The sequence below is a fragment of the Micromesistius poutassou genome, assembly GCF_964030765.1.
Source record: "Micromesistius poutassou genome assembly, chromosome: 2".
In the NCBI taxonomy this organism is placed as follows: Eukaryota; Metazoa; Chordata; class Actinopteri; order Gadiformes; family Gadidae; genus Micromesistius; species Micromesistius poutassou.
Genome location: NC_140272.1, coordinates 11,008,683 through 11,024,068, shown reverse-complemented (window position 1 = coordinate 11,024,068; position 15,386 = coordinate 11,008,683). Strand labels below are relative to the sequence as shown.

Here is a 15,386-nt window from a genome sequence, read left to right as displayed (position 1 = left end):
CCATGAGGGCTCTCATGTGAACTACTCTAGCCTTACAATGGAGATCTGATTCCCCTTCTGTGTGGAATAACTGCTGTTATTAGGCCATGTACTTGTATTTATACAAGCATAATATACACTGGCGATGTGTGGTAGAAATCTTGTGATGTCACTTTTGGGTTGATTTCAAAATGGCTCCTAATGACTCCTCAACATCACACCCGGGGTCAAATAGTGGTCCTTTAAAAGAGCTCAAATCTATAACCTTTTATTTTAGGAAATATGAGTTAGGTATGGTGTGTAAATGTTAATATTTAGGTTGGATGTGCCACAACCAAAGCGACTGGTCACAATAAACAGCAGGGAAGCTTCTCAACTGATAAAACTTTTATTTTCACTTTAAATTGTCTTTTACATCTTTGTCCTGTTTATAACATGTACGGTGAAACTAGAGTTGGAATTATTTTTTTTGAAAAGACATACACAAATCTAGTATTACGTCAATAACCAGGGGAAGAAGATGGTTAGGAAGATATTTTTTTAAGGGAAATTTTTTTTTCCGGGGGTGTCTTTAAGCTAAAGTCTAAGTTCTCACAACCACGTGCGCTAAGCAAATAAAACTGCCACAGAAGCAAAGTAGATTTTTTTTGTGTTTTAACATTTTTCTTTTTCCAGCAGAATACTGATCAGTAAAAACAGAACGATTGTTGAGAGAGCAGATATACACACAGACTCTGAGCCACACTCACTGCTGCATGGGATCCTACTCCCTCCTTATCAAGCATAGATTAACTGCCTTTTAGTTCAGCTAGAGAGACAGAGATGGCGAGGGGTTTGTGATACTTAAATTCAATGCATGAAAACTTGCCCTCAGCGAGGAATAAAATAAAGACATGATCTTCGTACATCTACAGGAGCGGAATGGGGAGGAGGATGGTAACGATGAAGAGTATTGTGACACTGACTGACTTAACCGTTTAAAATAAGCTGCGGATGGTTGAACCGTGGCCGCCTGTGTGTTTGGGTCGTCCCACTGTTGGCAGCAGAGTGATGTTTATGATAGCAATAAATATAACAATAGATAAGATATTGAATGCTTTAAATGAGGTTGTGCTGCTCAGTGGATGATTCAGATCAGATTTTGAAAGAAACATTTGTGTCATCATGGCCTTTTAATTACCCATCTGTCGATAAACATGGGAGTCTTTCCTGATTGGCTAACAGACTCTGGCCTCCTTGCTGTAGAACTAGAGTATGGAGAACCAGCAGGAGGCACCAATTCCCCGAGCATTACACCGTTTGTGTCGCCACTCTACGGCAGATCACGTTGGTTAGTATTCAGCAGAACTGGAAACTTTCTCAAATGTTTCGTAATTTGTGCGGCATGCCAAAGCACAGCCTAACCCCCAACCCCTCTGGCTAAAAGCACTTAGTTGGACAACTTAAGTGTGAAAAGCAAAAGGGCAGTCTAAACCCGTTCCTAGAACTTGTGTTGCTGTTCTTGAACAGGGTCTAGAACTTCTCAACGTTATATATGTGGCAGCCACATTACGCTGTAATGGATTCATTGAGCTCTGGATTGATGTTAATAAGAGTGCCACTTCAAAGGCCATCGCCCTCTTTGAACCAAACAGGAAATATGTGTGGAAACGCTGAGCTAAAGATGGATCTTCATGTGGCTCAGAGTTTTGCTCCTTGTTTATTTAATTCAATGAAAACCGCTTGCATTGATATTTGAGGAGACAGTGTTTATTGACTAGGCAATTTCTATACTTTAGTCAGTGTCGCAATACTGCCTTGGATGAGCCTTCTGTATAAACCTCAGCACCACGTCTCGGTCCCAGACAAACCGAAAACAGACAGTCTTCCCTTCTGTGGGGGAGAGCGCTTCCTCCCTCGCCGGGCCCGGTGTCCCACGCAGGAATAACTAAACGTCACAGTTGTTTGTTCAAAATAAACGGACAGTTTAATAACCTTTGTTTGTTTAGAGTGGAATAAAACCAGCCATTTGCCAGTACACTAAGAAGCCGTCAAAGGGAGAAACTATATGAATGCATTAATCGTCTAGACAGAAAGGGAGGGAGGGAGAGGGGGTGTGGGGGGGGGGGGATTATATGACCAGGAATGTGATCTTATATACTTAGAGGATGGGGGGGTGGGTGGGGGGGGAGACGAGAAAAATAAAATACAACTTCCACCATTAATTACATCTGTTTGTTCTGTATGTCGTTTTGTATCTGGGACCCTCCCTGTGGGGTGACCACACCGCCCCCACCCCTCGCCCCGCCCCCCAGCACCCTGGGCGGGCGGAGGAGAGGGGGACAGGGGATGGAGTAATTCATGTTAGGGTTTGGTGTCTACCGGGTGGTGCGGGTTAGAGCACACCTCATGCCGCCGGGTTATACAGAAGGCAGTGGTGGAGACACAGCGGGGGTGTCTGAGATGAAGGGGGGAGGGAGGGAGGAGGAGGACGAGTGGAGGTGTGGAGGCGGAGGGAGCGGGGAGGACGGGGGAGGACGAGTGCTTTAGTTCTCCCCCTCGCCGACTTCAGGCTCGTCGCACTGATGTTCTGATGTCCACAGCTGGAGACAGAGACAGAGAGAGAGAGAGAGAGAGAGAGAGAGAGAGAGAGAGAGAGAGAGAGAGAGAGAGAGAGAGAGAGAGAGAGAGACATAGGGAGGGGGTTAGAGAGAATGAGAGATATCCGTCATTAATCAAATCTCCACCAAAATGTTGTGGCATACTATTGCCTCTCAACAGACGTGTGTGCATGCGTGTGCTTACAGTCAGGTTGTCCCTTAGTAACTGCATGATCAGGGTGCTGTCTTTGTAGGAGTCTTCGTTTAAGGTGTCGAGCTCAGCGATCGCCTCGTCAAACGCCTGAACAAAAACACAAAAGGCACATCTATAAACACTGTCAACTGTCACACCCACTCCGGTAAATACTATTAAACACCTGGCAGTGTAAGGCAAGGCAACTTTATTCATACAGCACTTTTAATACACAAGGCAGACTCAAAGTGCTTCACAAATAAACATTGTCATACAATAAAATAAAATAATAGATAAGTAAAAAAAAGTAAAATAGATAGAAAATAAAAGGCAAAGTTAAAAAAAAACATTTTAGAAAGTGCAATGTATTTAAGATCAACAGTCTCTGATACCCACGTCGGGACTCCGACCCGACCTAAAGGAACTTGGTCCTTACCCACGTCGGGACTCCAACCCGACCTAAAGAAACTTAATCATCATCAAACATAATCATCATCGATATTCCTGGAAATTTGCATCGGAAATTTGCCTGCTCAAGACCAGGTATCATTTCTGGATCACTGCCTGAACGGCTACTGTGAATGGAAGCATGTTAATTTTTCCATGAATTTGTTGAAACTGGACAGGTTCCAAAATAAGTGAGCTCCGTTCTCATCCCCCCCCCCCCGTAAGTGTTGCATTACCGCCATCGTCTGCCCATATTCCGGCATTGTTATGCCATGTGTGAACAGGCGCAAGGCGGTGCCTGAAATTTTATCCCAGTAATTAACCAGGACATTTGTGTGAAAGGGGCTTAGCTTTGTATGTGTGAAATGAGCTTTGCATTAGTCATCTCCTTCACTTCCTTCACAAAATGCCTACTATGTGAACGCTTACCTGCCAATAAACCCTCTCGCATAGTTTATGCAAGGTGTCAGAAATAAAACACCATACTTGATTATTATTACTTGTTTTAATCCTTTGATCGCCACACACAGGGCACTAAGTGAGCAGGCGGTCATTATACCTGCTTGGCCAGTTGGCAGGCCTTGTCTGGGGAGTTGAGGATCTCGTAGTAGAAGACGGAGAAGTTGAGGGCCAGCCCCAGGCGGATGGGGTGTGTGGGCTGCATGTCCTTCTTGCTGATTTCAAATGCTTCCTGGTAGGCCTCCTGGGAGCTGTCCACCGTAGCTGTAGTGAGGGAAGGAGGGTAGGTACGGTTGAGCATCCAGGCAAAAGGTGGAACTACAATTTACGTGATGCATTAGAATCAGTTGCGTCTGTCTACGTTTGCGAAGGTCCAAGTTGGGGTATTACACCCAACTGAAAATACATGATTTGGTTTTAGGTTTAAGTGGAGGTGTCCGTTTAGAGACGGTTAAGTGTAGGTATTGGGTTGGAGATGGTTAGGTTTAGACATTAGATTAGAGATGTTTCAGTAGTGTGAATATGTCATACGCTAGAGTCTTGACAGACAGCGGGCGGATTCCAGGTATGTTGTGATGATTCATTAGAACAAGCCAGCCTTATGCTCTGATCAGAATCCCTGCAGCTTTGGCCCAAGATGCCGAACATGCGTCACACCGTCTGCAGTCGCATCTCATTAAAGAGGGAGGTGCCTCCCCCCCACCCCACCCATCTCCTCGCTGATATCCAAGAGGGGGAGGGGTCATTTTGACAGCTGACTATTATGGGTTCCTGTTTCTTGGCAACAGGTTTCCACAGCCTTTCTTCCTTGACAACGCCAGTATCGAGATCAAAATAGTGAAAATCTCAGATTTTTGTTAATCAGATTTGAACTGCTAAGCGATGATGTAGTAAGACAATGTAGTTTAGGTGTTAGGTTTAGGGTTGAGATGTTCATGATCAGACATATCCTTCACTAGAAGCAAGAGAGTAATGTAGAGAAACACTGACCCTTCTTGTTTGCTCCGGAGGCGACCTCTGACAGGTATCTGAAGTAGTCTCCTTTCATCTTGAGGTAAAACACCTTGCTCTCCGCCTGGGTGGCATTAGCGATGAGGAACTTATCCAGCAGGTTCTGAAAGACACAAAACACAGGTCAGTTCACACACACCTCAGAACGCAGCCCCCCATACACGTTACACCGGCATGCATTTACATTTAGCAGACACTTCAATGAAACAAAACATCTGTATAGTTCTCTACACGTGTACTTTTGTACGCAATTGTACTGTCACACACACACACACACACACACACACACACACACACACACACACACACACACACACACACACACACACACACACACACACACACACACACACACACACACACACACACACACACACACTTGAATAGTATGCCATTTCTACTATGGCATCCAAACTATGGTAACAGTTTGTATGTATCAAAAGAGCTGCGTACACATAGCATTCTGGGATTCTTTATTGTACCCATACCCCACGGAGCCAGCATCTGCACTCACTCCATTCTCTGGGTCCGTCTGTCGGGCAAAAATGCCACCACCGCCTCCTTTGTTGAATTAGGTCACCCTACGCTGAACAGAGTGCTGGCACGGGGAGGGAGGGAGGGAGCAGAGACAGTATTGGGACAGGGAACAGGGGCCTATATGTAGCTCACCAGCACGTCCTTGCAGATCTCCTCCAGCTCCGCCTCGATCTTCTCGCGGTACTCGCGGGCCATCTGCTGCTTCTTCTCGTTGCCCTCCGTCTTCTGCTCGATGCTGGAAATGACCCGCCAGGATGAGCGACGCGCCCCCACCTGGTCGGGAGGACCACAGCAGAGAACAACGAGGATCAGCGCCGGGCACATGGGCGTGACACCGTCAGGAGAATGTACAGCCGTGTCAGGCATTGACGTGCACCGACTCATTTAGTAGACATTTAAAAAATAGAATGGGTGCTTGGAATTGTTAGTGCTTGGCACTAACAATAACTGGACCGAAAGCGATCAATTGTTTTGTTTCTTGACAAATGTACTTATTGCAAGTCGCTTTGGATAAAAGCGTCTGCTAAATGCCCTAAACGTATATATAGTAGGGGTGGCATTACTTTCTGCAGACCAAGTACCCGGCCATCGCAGAGCCGTATGGAGAATGTATACTTCACAATATTAACCTTTTTTTTTCTTTTTTTTTTTTTTAAGTGTCCCCCCTTTTTTGGGGGGTGTGTGCCACACCAGGCCCAGCCAGCGGATGACATATTTATTTAACTGTCTTTTCATTTTGTTTAACATTTGCTTTGTTTTTTCTGGAATGCCAATGTACTCCCAAGATAAGTTTCCTTGTGTGCACAATCCAAAAGACATGAACACATTACTCACAACCACCACAGGCAGTGTCTCATTAGAGCTGAAGAGTCAGTGGTTGTCGAGTCCTAGGCCATTTGGGGTGGGCTCGATCACAGACACGTAAGCTTTGCGTCATGTGGATCATAAGAGCTGATGACTCATAGCCACGTGGAAACTACTACCAGTTACTGCCAGTATGGTGCGATGCACTCACATTTTCTGGGATATTGATATGATGTGACGTTGTCGATTGGGGTCAAAACAATGTGTGTGGAGAAACAAACTAAAACTAAAAAGAAACTGGGCCTCAAACATTTCCAAACCTAAAACTACTGGCGGAAAGAAGGTTAGGAACCACTAGTCTACACTAATGAACAGGAAAGGTGTGAAAGCACCGCTTGTTCAAGCTCAAAGCCATGAAGGGTTAAGCAGCCACTTCACAGGCAGGTCTAGCTACGCACATGTTGGCTACAGAATCATCTGAGTACAGCCGCTATGACTCATAGGATGTCCTTCCTACGCCACACAATACAGCCAGTGCCGGCCGCCCCAGGCCCTGAGCGGGCCCTGAAGACGGCTAATCCCCTCCATTTCATCTCATTGCGATGGGTTGAGATTGAGGTTTAGAGAGACATGCTTGTGCCCCAGTTCTCTATAGGATAGCTCTTAAGAGCTAAGAAGGTGCCCAACATAAAGGCACTTTGGATAAGCGTCGAGATTGTTGTGTTCGCAACATTTAAATTGGTTTTGAATGGATGGAAATGCTTTAGAATGGCACCTACATCTGAATAACTTCTTTCAAACAAATGTAAATCTAGCCTTGTTTTATCTCGCTGTAAAGTGCGTCTCGTCTATCAGTGGACATTGCCATTTGTGATGTCTCAACTGGATGGATTCTGATGACTGTTCAGCCTCACACCTGGTGGCCAGTGATAGTAAGTGTCTGAACTGTAATATAATTAGGTGCTACAGGACTAGCAGCAGACTGCAGCAATGAATCAGGTATGGTGGAAAAGATATATAACCATATGATATTATGCATATGGGTTTTGTAGAGATCTTACTTATTACTATGATATTGGATAAAACATTTGAACTTAAATGAATGAACCAGGGGTTTTTGGGGACTAGGGGGTTACGAGGGGGCTCTGGTCTGTGGGTTGACTAGGGGGTTACAAGGACTAGGTTTTTGGGGGGTGGGGGACTAGGGAATCGAGGGGGTACGTACCACGTTCTTGTATGCGACGGACAGCAGGTTGCGCTCCTCATTGCTAAGCTCCACCCCCTGCTCTGTCACAGCCTTCATGGCCGCCGTCATGTCGTCGTAACGCTCGGCCTGCTCCGCGAGCTTAGCCTTCTGGACCTGGTCGTTCTTATCCATCGCTAGGCTGGAGGACGGACACACACACACACACACACACACACACACACACACACACACACACACACACACACACACACACACACACACACACACACACACACACACACACACACACACACACACACACACACACACACACACACAGAGAGTTAGTTCTCAGTTTATAGACTGAATGAAAAAATAAAAACAAATCCCAAGAAGAGCTGTAATTTGATGACTATGGTTTAAATGGGCTGAGCTCAGTCTCAAGTGAAGCCTGGTGATATAGTGTCAGTATGGAAAATGTGACCCGGACTCTCGTCGCTGTGGTTTGACGGTAGGGCTTGGTTCCTGTTTCTAGGCTGGAAATGTCTAGAAACAAACAACAGAGTTCCCCACTTCCCCTAGTTGGCCAGGGTTGCTAACTGACAGCAACTACGGTCTTCAGTTTCAATTGAAATGTGCGGAACACAGACGCATTGCTTCTCATTAGAGTATCCACCAAAATGTACTAAATTCAAGCAGCATTTGAGTTTAACTGACTTTCCCCCAAATGTCATAAGTAAAACAGTGAATAGGGATGCATGCCACAGATACAACGTTCTACATAGTATCGGGTGTGTCATTTGCCAAAACCACTAGATATAAAAAATCTGGTCTAATCGTATGGGTGGACAAATCTCAGTCTAAATAAGTATCTGAAGTGTGGCTTGTAGAACCTCAGGTCAACAGGGTTGTTGAGAGGAGCAGCTTTCACAGTGGTTTGAGATTAGCAGCAGCCAAGTAATCATTTAAGACCAGAGATATTGAATAGGCAGACACTTAAGGTTGGTGGTGCGTCAGCGTCGGATTGGAAAGGAGAAAGTGGTGTTGTGCTAATTGGATTAAGGGGCCTCTAATTCACCACCAGATGTGAGGCTGATTAGTCATTACAAGCCATTTTAAAATCCATGCGCTTGTGACATCACCATAAGAACAGCGAACAACCCAGAGAAGGTCTAGTCACACCGCATGATAGACTGGATCCATAGCCTACCTATCAGTCAATCAATCATTTTACCCCCTTTGTATAGGCCGACAAGTGAAGGAGAGCGATAGGACGAATGAGAGCGAGAGATGGCTAGGTTTGCAGCTGATGTGGATTGTGGTCTGAACGAGGGGAAATGCATACTGGGATATGACGTTTCCTGAAGTCTACAGATTTGTAGACTTGCTGTTATTTAAGGAACTCCAAAGCGAATTGGAATGACCTTTTAAGGTTCTAGCAGCCAAAAGGTACATTATTACATGATGCATTATTCATTTAGGAGGCACTTCTGTCGAAAAGTAACTTAGAGTCAATATAGATACAGGTTGGAGCTAGATAGTGAATACAGAAACTGGTCCATAAGGAGCAGGTAGGATTGGATAAATACAGAAATAGGTCATTAAGGTAGGGGCAGGTAGGGGTTGGACAGTAGAGAGATAGGTCATCAATGAGCAGGTAGATGTTAGATGGTGAATACAAAAATGGGAAATTAAGAAGCAGGTAGGGGTTAGATAGTGAATACAGGTCTTCAGCGAGCCGGTAGTGGTTAGGCAGTGAATACAGGTCTTTAAGGAACAGGTAAGGGTACGGAATCTTCCTCAAGGATGCTAAGGAGCATCTTATTTGGGATGTCTTCCTCGTCTGATTTAGCTCCGCTACATGATGTCTATTAACCTCTGTTCCTAATAGGGTTGGGCGATGTCCCCTAAATTGGCAGTTGATGTTTACAGTGAAACATCACGACGGACTATGACATCATCGTCGTGGGGGGGAGGTTGCAGTGCATTGCAGTGCCTTGCAGATGTTGATAGAAATGATAAACAAAATATCAGAGCATAGAGCAGGATTGTGAACGTTTACTATGTCTCATGTCAATTTACAATAGGCAAAATGCGACTTGTATTTTGCAGGATCGCACTCTGCACAACCCAGTCAGTAAAAAAAACGGTCACAGTCACGTACGACTCCATAGTCAACGCTGTCCAAGCATCCGTGGTGATGGCTACTTTCTCCGCTAAGGACAGGATCTCACGGAGGGAGGCTGCTGCTTCGCTGTACATTTTCTCCAGCCGCACAGTTGGGCGACATGGCACGGTGTAATCTGGCTCGAGAAATACGATCGGATTGCGGAAGACTAACACGTCAAGTTAGGCTACCGTATTTAAAATAGCATGCATTAGTTATATTCTCATTTTAATTTACAGAGCAATCCCTGCAAAGTTCTTAGGTTAACTATAGAAGAGACTAGGATTAGTGTGTGTCTGACAGGGGGGGGGGGGGGGGGGGGCGTGGCATCACGATGGCTCTCCATCGTGATGTCTGTCAGCCATCATGATGGACGATGACATCGTCCATCTGCACAACCCTAGTTCCTAATGAGCGTTCCTTGCGACTGGTGGTGTGAAAATATCTCTAGGCATCACTAGGCAGGGAATAATCCCTTTTAAAGGAAGGCGCAATCCAGGCGATATTGTGTGTCCTTTTGAAACTCTATACCGGAGCTCCATATTCTGGTCCCCAGGGGAGAGTAGTGCTCGTCGCCACACATTGAGAACCAGCCTGTACCGGGTTGAAGTTGGAGCCAGGACCAGCCTGGCAGAGCAGAACTACCAAGAAGGGCTGTACTTTGACTACTAGACTAATGCAGTTAGGCCTAAACCGCTGGTCATGTTACAAGCAGAAGAGTCAACACAGGTGTTCCGTTTTCAAATATCAAATGTTGGCTCGTAATACCAGTCACGCAAATTTATACGATGCTGTAGTCCGGTTGGCATCTGTTTAAGCCATCAAGCCGTTTGTAGAACCTATTTTGCATTTCAACTGAATGACCTTATCTTGACGAGTCCGATGAGATGGAGTCACACTGCATTGACGTCATGCAGTCTTTTAAAGACAGTACATAACCTCGCAAGTTCACACCACACACAACACAAGTTCACACACCCAAGTTCCTACCACACACACCACACAAGTTCATACCACACACACACCACCACACGTTCACAACACAAGCAAACAAACCCACAACACCACACACACACACACACACACACAAGGGCTGTCAACAAATATTCTAAATTTGAATATATATTCAAATAGTTTTTAAAAACAGACATTCAAAGCTGAAAATTAATATTCAAATGTGGAAAAACACACACCCGCTGTGCGGCTGTCTGCTTTGCAAGTGGGCGACCAGAACACTACCGAGACAAGAGTCAAGCGACAAGTCAAGCGACAAGAGTCGGGACCTTAAATTGCTTGCACAAAACTCTTGATCAGCACTCAGCATTTGTTTCTTGTTGTTTATTTAAACCAGTATGCGCAGAGAGCGTGAGGGGAGCGAGAGAGAGAGAAAGAGAGCGCGGTCTGCGGTCTTGGCCATTAGTTAATTTACTTATTTGTGTAGGTAATATGTTTCAACTTAAATAAACTACCTATACAAGTAGTTATGTCTCATTGTATTAGTTTGTCCTGTTATTGACGTAATGCGCAGCATTGACATAATGCGCAAATATAGATATTCGAATAGTTAGAATGTTTTTTTTAGAGGGAATATTCAAATGTCATTTTTGAGCAATTTTGACAGCCCTAACACACACACACACACACACACACACACACACACACACACACACACACACACACACACACACACACACACACACACACACACACACACACACACACACACACACACACACACACACACACACACACACACACACCCTTAGAATGGCCCCACACACTCCAGCACAAAGCCGCTCCTAGACCTGCCCCCTGGGGGTCCGTTCGCTACAGAGGGGCACACTGCCTGGCCTTCATCACCGTTCAGATCCCTTTACTATCCCTCGGCTAACCCCTATCAGAGCCTTATCTGTGCCTTATCTAACAGACACAGTAAACCAACCTAACCTTTAAACTTGGTACACAACTATTCTTACAAATGATGTTTTCCCCAAGTAGGAATAAGCCTTGATAATGTGGTAAATGTACACATGAAAAGTATTTGATATACTTCATTTTGAGCCATCCATTTCCAATTTGTATTTGATTATAAATAAATGAGAGGCGTCAGGATGTGGGGCCAGTTTAATTGTACAAAGAAATAAACACTGCGTAACTTCATGCTAACATTAGCATGTTCTTTAACACCCGAGTGGGTCCTGATATACAGGCATTGAGCCTAGCTGTTACATAACCCTAGGGCAGACGAGCGTCTCCATTTCAGCTTTGATCAAAATGTATTCATATTACATTTTTGGGAGAGTGTGAGCTGACGATCTTTAAAAAGGCGTGGCAGTGTTGGCTAAAAGAGTGAGCAGGAAGAAAGATTGCAGATAGATATCGATTAACCCATTTAAGTGCCCATGAAACGACACCTTCCATTACTGAGTAGGGCTTGATATTCCTTTTTAAAGAAGGTAACGCTACATGAATTGCTTTTGATGACCCGACCGGGTTAAGTTGATTTGTGAATGGTGAATGTTTTTACTTTTGGTTTTGGATAACAACTTTCTCTGAAAGAGTTATAGTCTACTTTCATTTTCCAAACAGGGAAACAACCTAAAGGCTAATGTCTCCAAAACATGGATGTATTAAAGATCACTCGGCCTCAAATGCTACATGCCATTCACTGTACTATTTTACACATGGATTAAAAAAGGAAACTCCATTATAAGGTGAATAATAAGACAACGTAATGACAACACAATTCCCAGACGTTGTTCAACTTTGCTGTACAATGTTGTCTTCTCTTTGCTAAACAAGCAATTGGTTCTTGTTCATCTAGAACCATTGACATGGAAGATTTTTATGCTTTAATTGATAAAAGACTAGTATGTGTTACTTGACTTTGTGTCAGATTTTTTGGGGGAATGAAAGAAAGAAATATCAAATATCGACATTGTTAAGATATTTGTATTTCTAGATATTATTCTTTGCCTATATTGCCCGGAAACTCCTGTGAACTGCTTTCAGAGGTGTGTTCAGCCCACGTGTATAACATCCTGTCTGTAGTCACTTCCACCCAGGCACCACCGCCTGCAAACCAGATAAAGTGATACACTATGATATAAGTATCCAGGAGTGTCTATTTCATGCACCATGTAGGTCTGGATTATTTAATTGATGTTAAAATGCTTGAAAGACTGCAACTAAATCATAAGGATTTCCTCTGCCATACGTATTCAGTAGTATTGACATAATTCAAATTAATAGAAAAAAGCTGGTTGTACCAAGTGTACAAAGACAAGTCTAAATTTAAATGCAGTGGATTGCTAAATAAATTGTAGCATGCTCACTGCTTAACTTACAAATACATTAGTAATCAATGGACCAGAGGATGAATTATGCTATTACGTGAAGTATTATAGTTTAATTCCATGTGCCAACTTAATGCTCAATAAATGCTTAACAATAATTACACAATTCAGAATGTTTGCATACTAATATATATATATATATATATATATATATATATATATATCATAAAAAGACATACAAGTTTTGCATTCTTATTTAAATGTTCCTTTTACAATTCCTAATACTGTACTCTCTGCCGAGCCATCTTTATTTCCCAGGGATAAATAAAGTCCACATCATCTTATCTGTATTCAATGTATACACCCTAGAAGTGGTGCGGTACTGCGACTAACCCATTGGATTGAGCCCAGGCGCGGCATAAATGGATGAGGCCTTTACATTACACACGCGTGTGTACTTCCCCGCTGCATTGTCACATAGACCTACTATAATCGATCGGAAACGTATTCAACAGTCAGGCAACCTTGACAATTACTAAACACACAAGATATATGCGACCTTCGTCTCAAAACCACAAATAATTAGAGCACCCTTTCAATTCGCTCAAAACGTCGACTGAACTAGATATGAAATCGCCATACGAGTGCTCTCCCGGTGCAGACAACCTATTCCGGTAACGATCACTGAACATGTCGGTAAGTTGGTCGCGTTACGCCCTCTGTCGCATTCCCTTGCGGATTTTTTTAAGATGGAGAGATATTGCCCTTAACTAGAGCGGCGGCAGCGGCAGAAAATACCGCACACTGTTCCTTTCAGTCAGACTGCATCCACAAGGCCTCGCGGAAACAGGCTGAATGGAACGGCCGCGCTCTGCCGCTGCGCCTTGCGGAATTTGAAGAAAGGAGCGTTCATAGCGCGTTAGCGGCAGAGCGCGGCCGTTCCGCAAGGGAATGCGGCAGAGAGCCACTGCCGTTCATTTAGCACGGACGCTAAGCTCAGTGACCCACTTCAGTCAGAAAACATGTGGACAGTTTAGCGGTAAATGAAAGGTCGATCTCCATTTCACAACCATAAATTGTCGTTGTAAAACGCTGATTCGACTCATGTTCACGTTTTAAAGTCAATGCGATGGTAGCACCCAGGAAATGGTGTGCGTTGCGCTGGGCAGCGAAAACACCGCAACGCGGCGAATCAGCCATACATCAGCGATTACAAAAACCTGAATATATTTTATGTACCGTTCCTCCTAATGTGTCCTGTATGTCACCTCTGCTCATTAGCCTAGCTACCTAGCGCCTAGTAGATAGCCGATGGGCATAACGGGACGCGGCGCGGCTAAGCTGTCAAAATGGCTAAACTCGCCTTCCCCTCCCTCCCTTTCACTACGATCCGATCTGCACCAAATCACACCACCCCACTCGGTGATTTCGCCCCAAATACGGTTATTAGGGAACCATCCAGGGTCACTAAATCCCATAGTCACCTAAAAACGAGTGTTTTGTAGAGCCGTTACTCCTTACGCTTGAATCCCACACCCGTCTTGGCCTAAGTCCTCGCACCCAGCCCCGGACCACAATAGGCAACCTTCCGCCGCATAGAGGGGCGACTGGCCGTCGGGGCCCGTTAACGGGTCGCTCAGTTAACACAAAACCACCCTTAATTCCCCGTTGATAACATGTCAATCGAGCCGATATATAGGTGGAACTCACATTTTAGAGTGCGCTGGGAGAGATCCTGCTATTTATTCTCGGGGATGATGTGAGTGCTCGAGCCGTCCTGCTGCTCCGGGGATTCAGGGCAGTACCACTTCCGCCTGCTCTGACACTTCCGCTTCCTCTCAACCCCACCCCTCCCCCACGCCTGTAACCATCGCGACCGAGCCGCGGGGCTTCCCGGAGTATCTTGCAGGGGCTTTGACGTCACATGAGGACCATGGCAACCGCGACAGTGGATGACGTGCTCCGTATCACCATGGTAACTGTCTCTCGTCTCCGGCCGCTGTGTTAACGTGTCGTCGAATCTATCTTGTCATAAGTCTGCGCTTTGGTTCGATAATTCCAAGTTATTAAACTGGAATGTGTTATGGTAATCATAGTAGTCTCTCTCTCTCTCTCTCTCTCTCTCTCTCTCTCTCTCTCTCTCTCTCTCTCTCTCTCTCTCTCTCTCTCTCTCTCTCTCTCTCTCGTTCTATTTTTATGGAGGGGGTATATATTTAGGGGTCCTACGGAATCCGTAGGAAACCTATTGTATTCGTTAGTATTATTATTTTTATCCTGACTTTTTGGCTCCAAAAGTTATAAAAATTGGCAGGCTTGTAGAACTCGTAAAGTTAGTAAAGGAATCAAAAGATGGGCCAGAATAACACATAGGTGGCGCTATAACAAGGCCTTGAAGTTCAGGACTTCAACAGGCTGCCATTACCACTAGGAAGGTGCAATTTGTATGAAACTTGGTATACATGCACCATTTGTCATGATGAACATCTTTCCTATTGCAACCCATATGGTCAGACCATTGGGATATAGTGCAGTGACCACAACTTGACCAAACACTCACACATTAACTCCTTTGGTGCTGAAAGTGGGAAAAGCTCCAAACTTGGCACACATGTACCAGGTCACTGTGGGACTATAGGGTGATCAAATAATAGCAATAAGGCAAAAGACAGCAGAGATATGTATTTTAAAGTGAAATACATGCATATGTATACCGCTCTACAACATGTTT

General features: G+C 44.6%; 1 protein-coding gene across 1 annotated transcript; it reads right to left on the bottom strand.

The window, feature by feature from the left end:
- Positions 1 to 348: 348 nt before the first annotated feature.
- Positions 349 to 14,504, bottom strand: ywhaba (tyrosine 3-monooxygenase/tryptophan 5-monooxygenase activation protein, beta polypeptide a). The gene is made up of 7 exons (XM_084464713.1): positions 14,369 to 14,504; positions 7,235 to 7,394; positions 5,338 to 5,478; positions 4,648 to 4,771; positions 3,758 to 3,921; positions 2,764 to 2,859; positions 349 to 2,561 (listed from the first exon to the last, which is right to left on the bottom strand). Exons 2-7 carry the CDS (start codon positions 7,385 to 7,387, stop codon positions 2,505 to 2,507), a joined length of 735 nt encoding a protein of 244 aa, XP_084320839.1. The 5' UTR covers positions 7,388 to 7,394; positions 14,369 to 14,504; the 3' UTR covers positions 349 to 2,504.
- Positions 14,505 to 15,386: the final 882 nt, after the last annotated feature.

Excerpts from the sequence above, each read along its gene's own strand:
- ywhaba (XM_084464713.1), bottom strand. The coding sequence starts at position 7,387 with ATGGATAAGAACGACCAGGTCCAGAAGGCTAAGCTCGCGGAGCAGGCC. Across the intron at positions 5,479-7,234 it reads CCGTCGCATACAAGAACGTG|GTGGGGGCGCGTCGCTCATC; the intron begins GTACGTACCCCC and ends CCTCCCGACCAG. Across the intron at positions 4,772-5,337 it reads AGATCTGCAAGGACGTGCTG|AACCTGCTGGATAAGTTCCT; the intron begins GTGAGCTACATA and ends TGTGTCTTTCAG.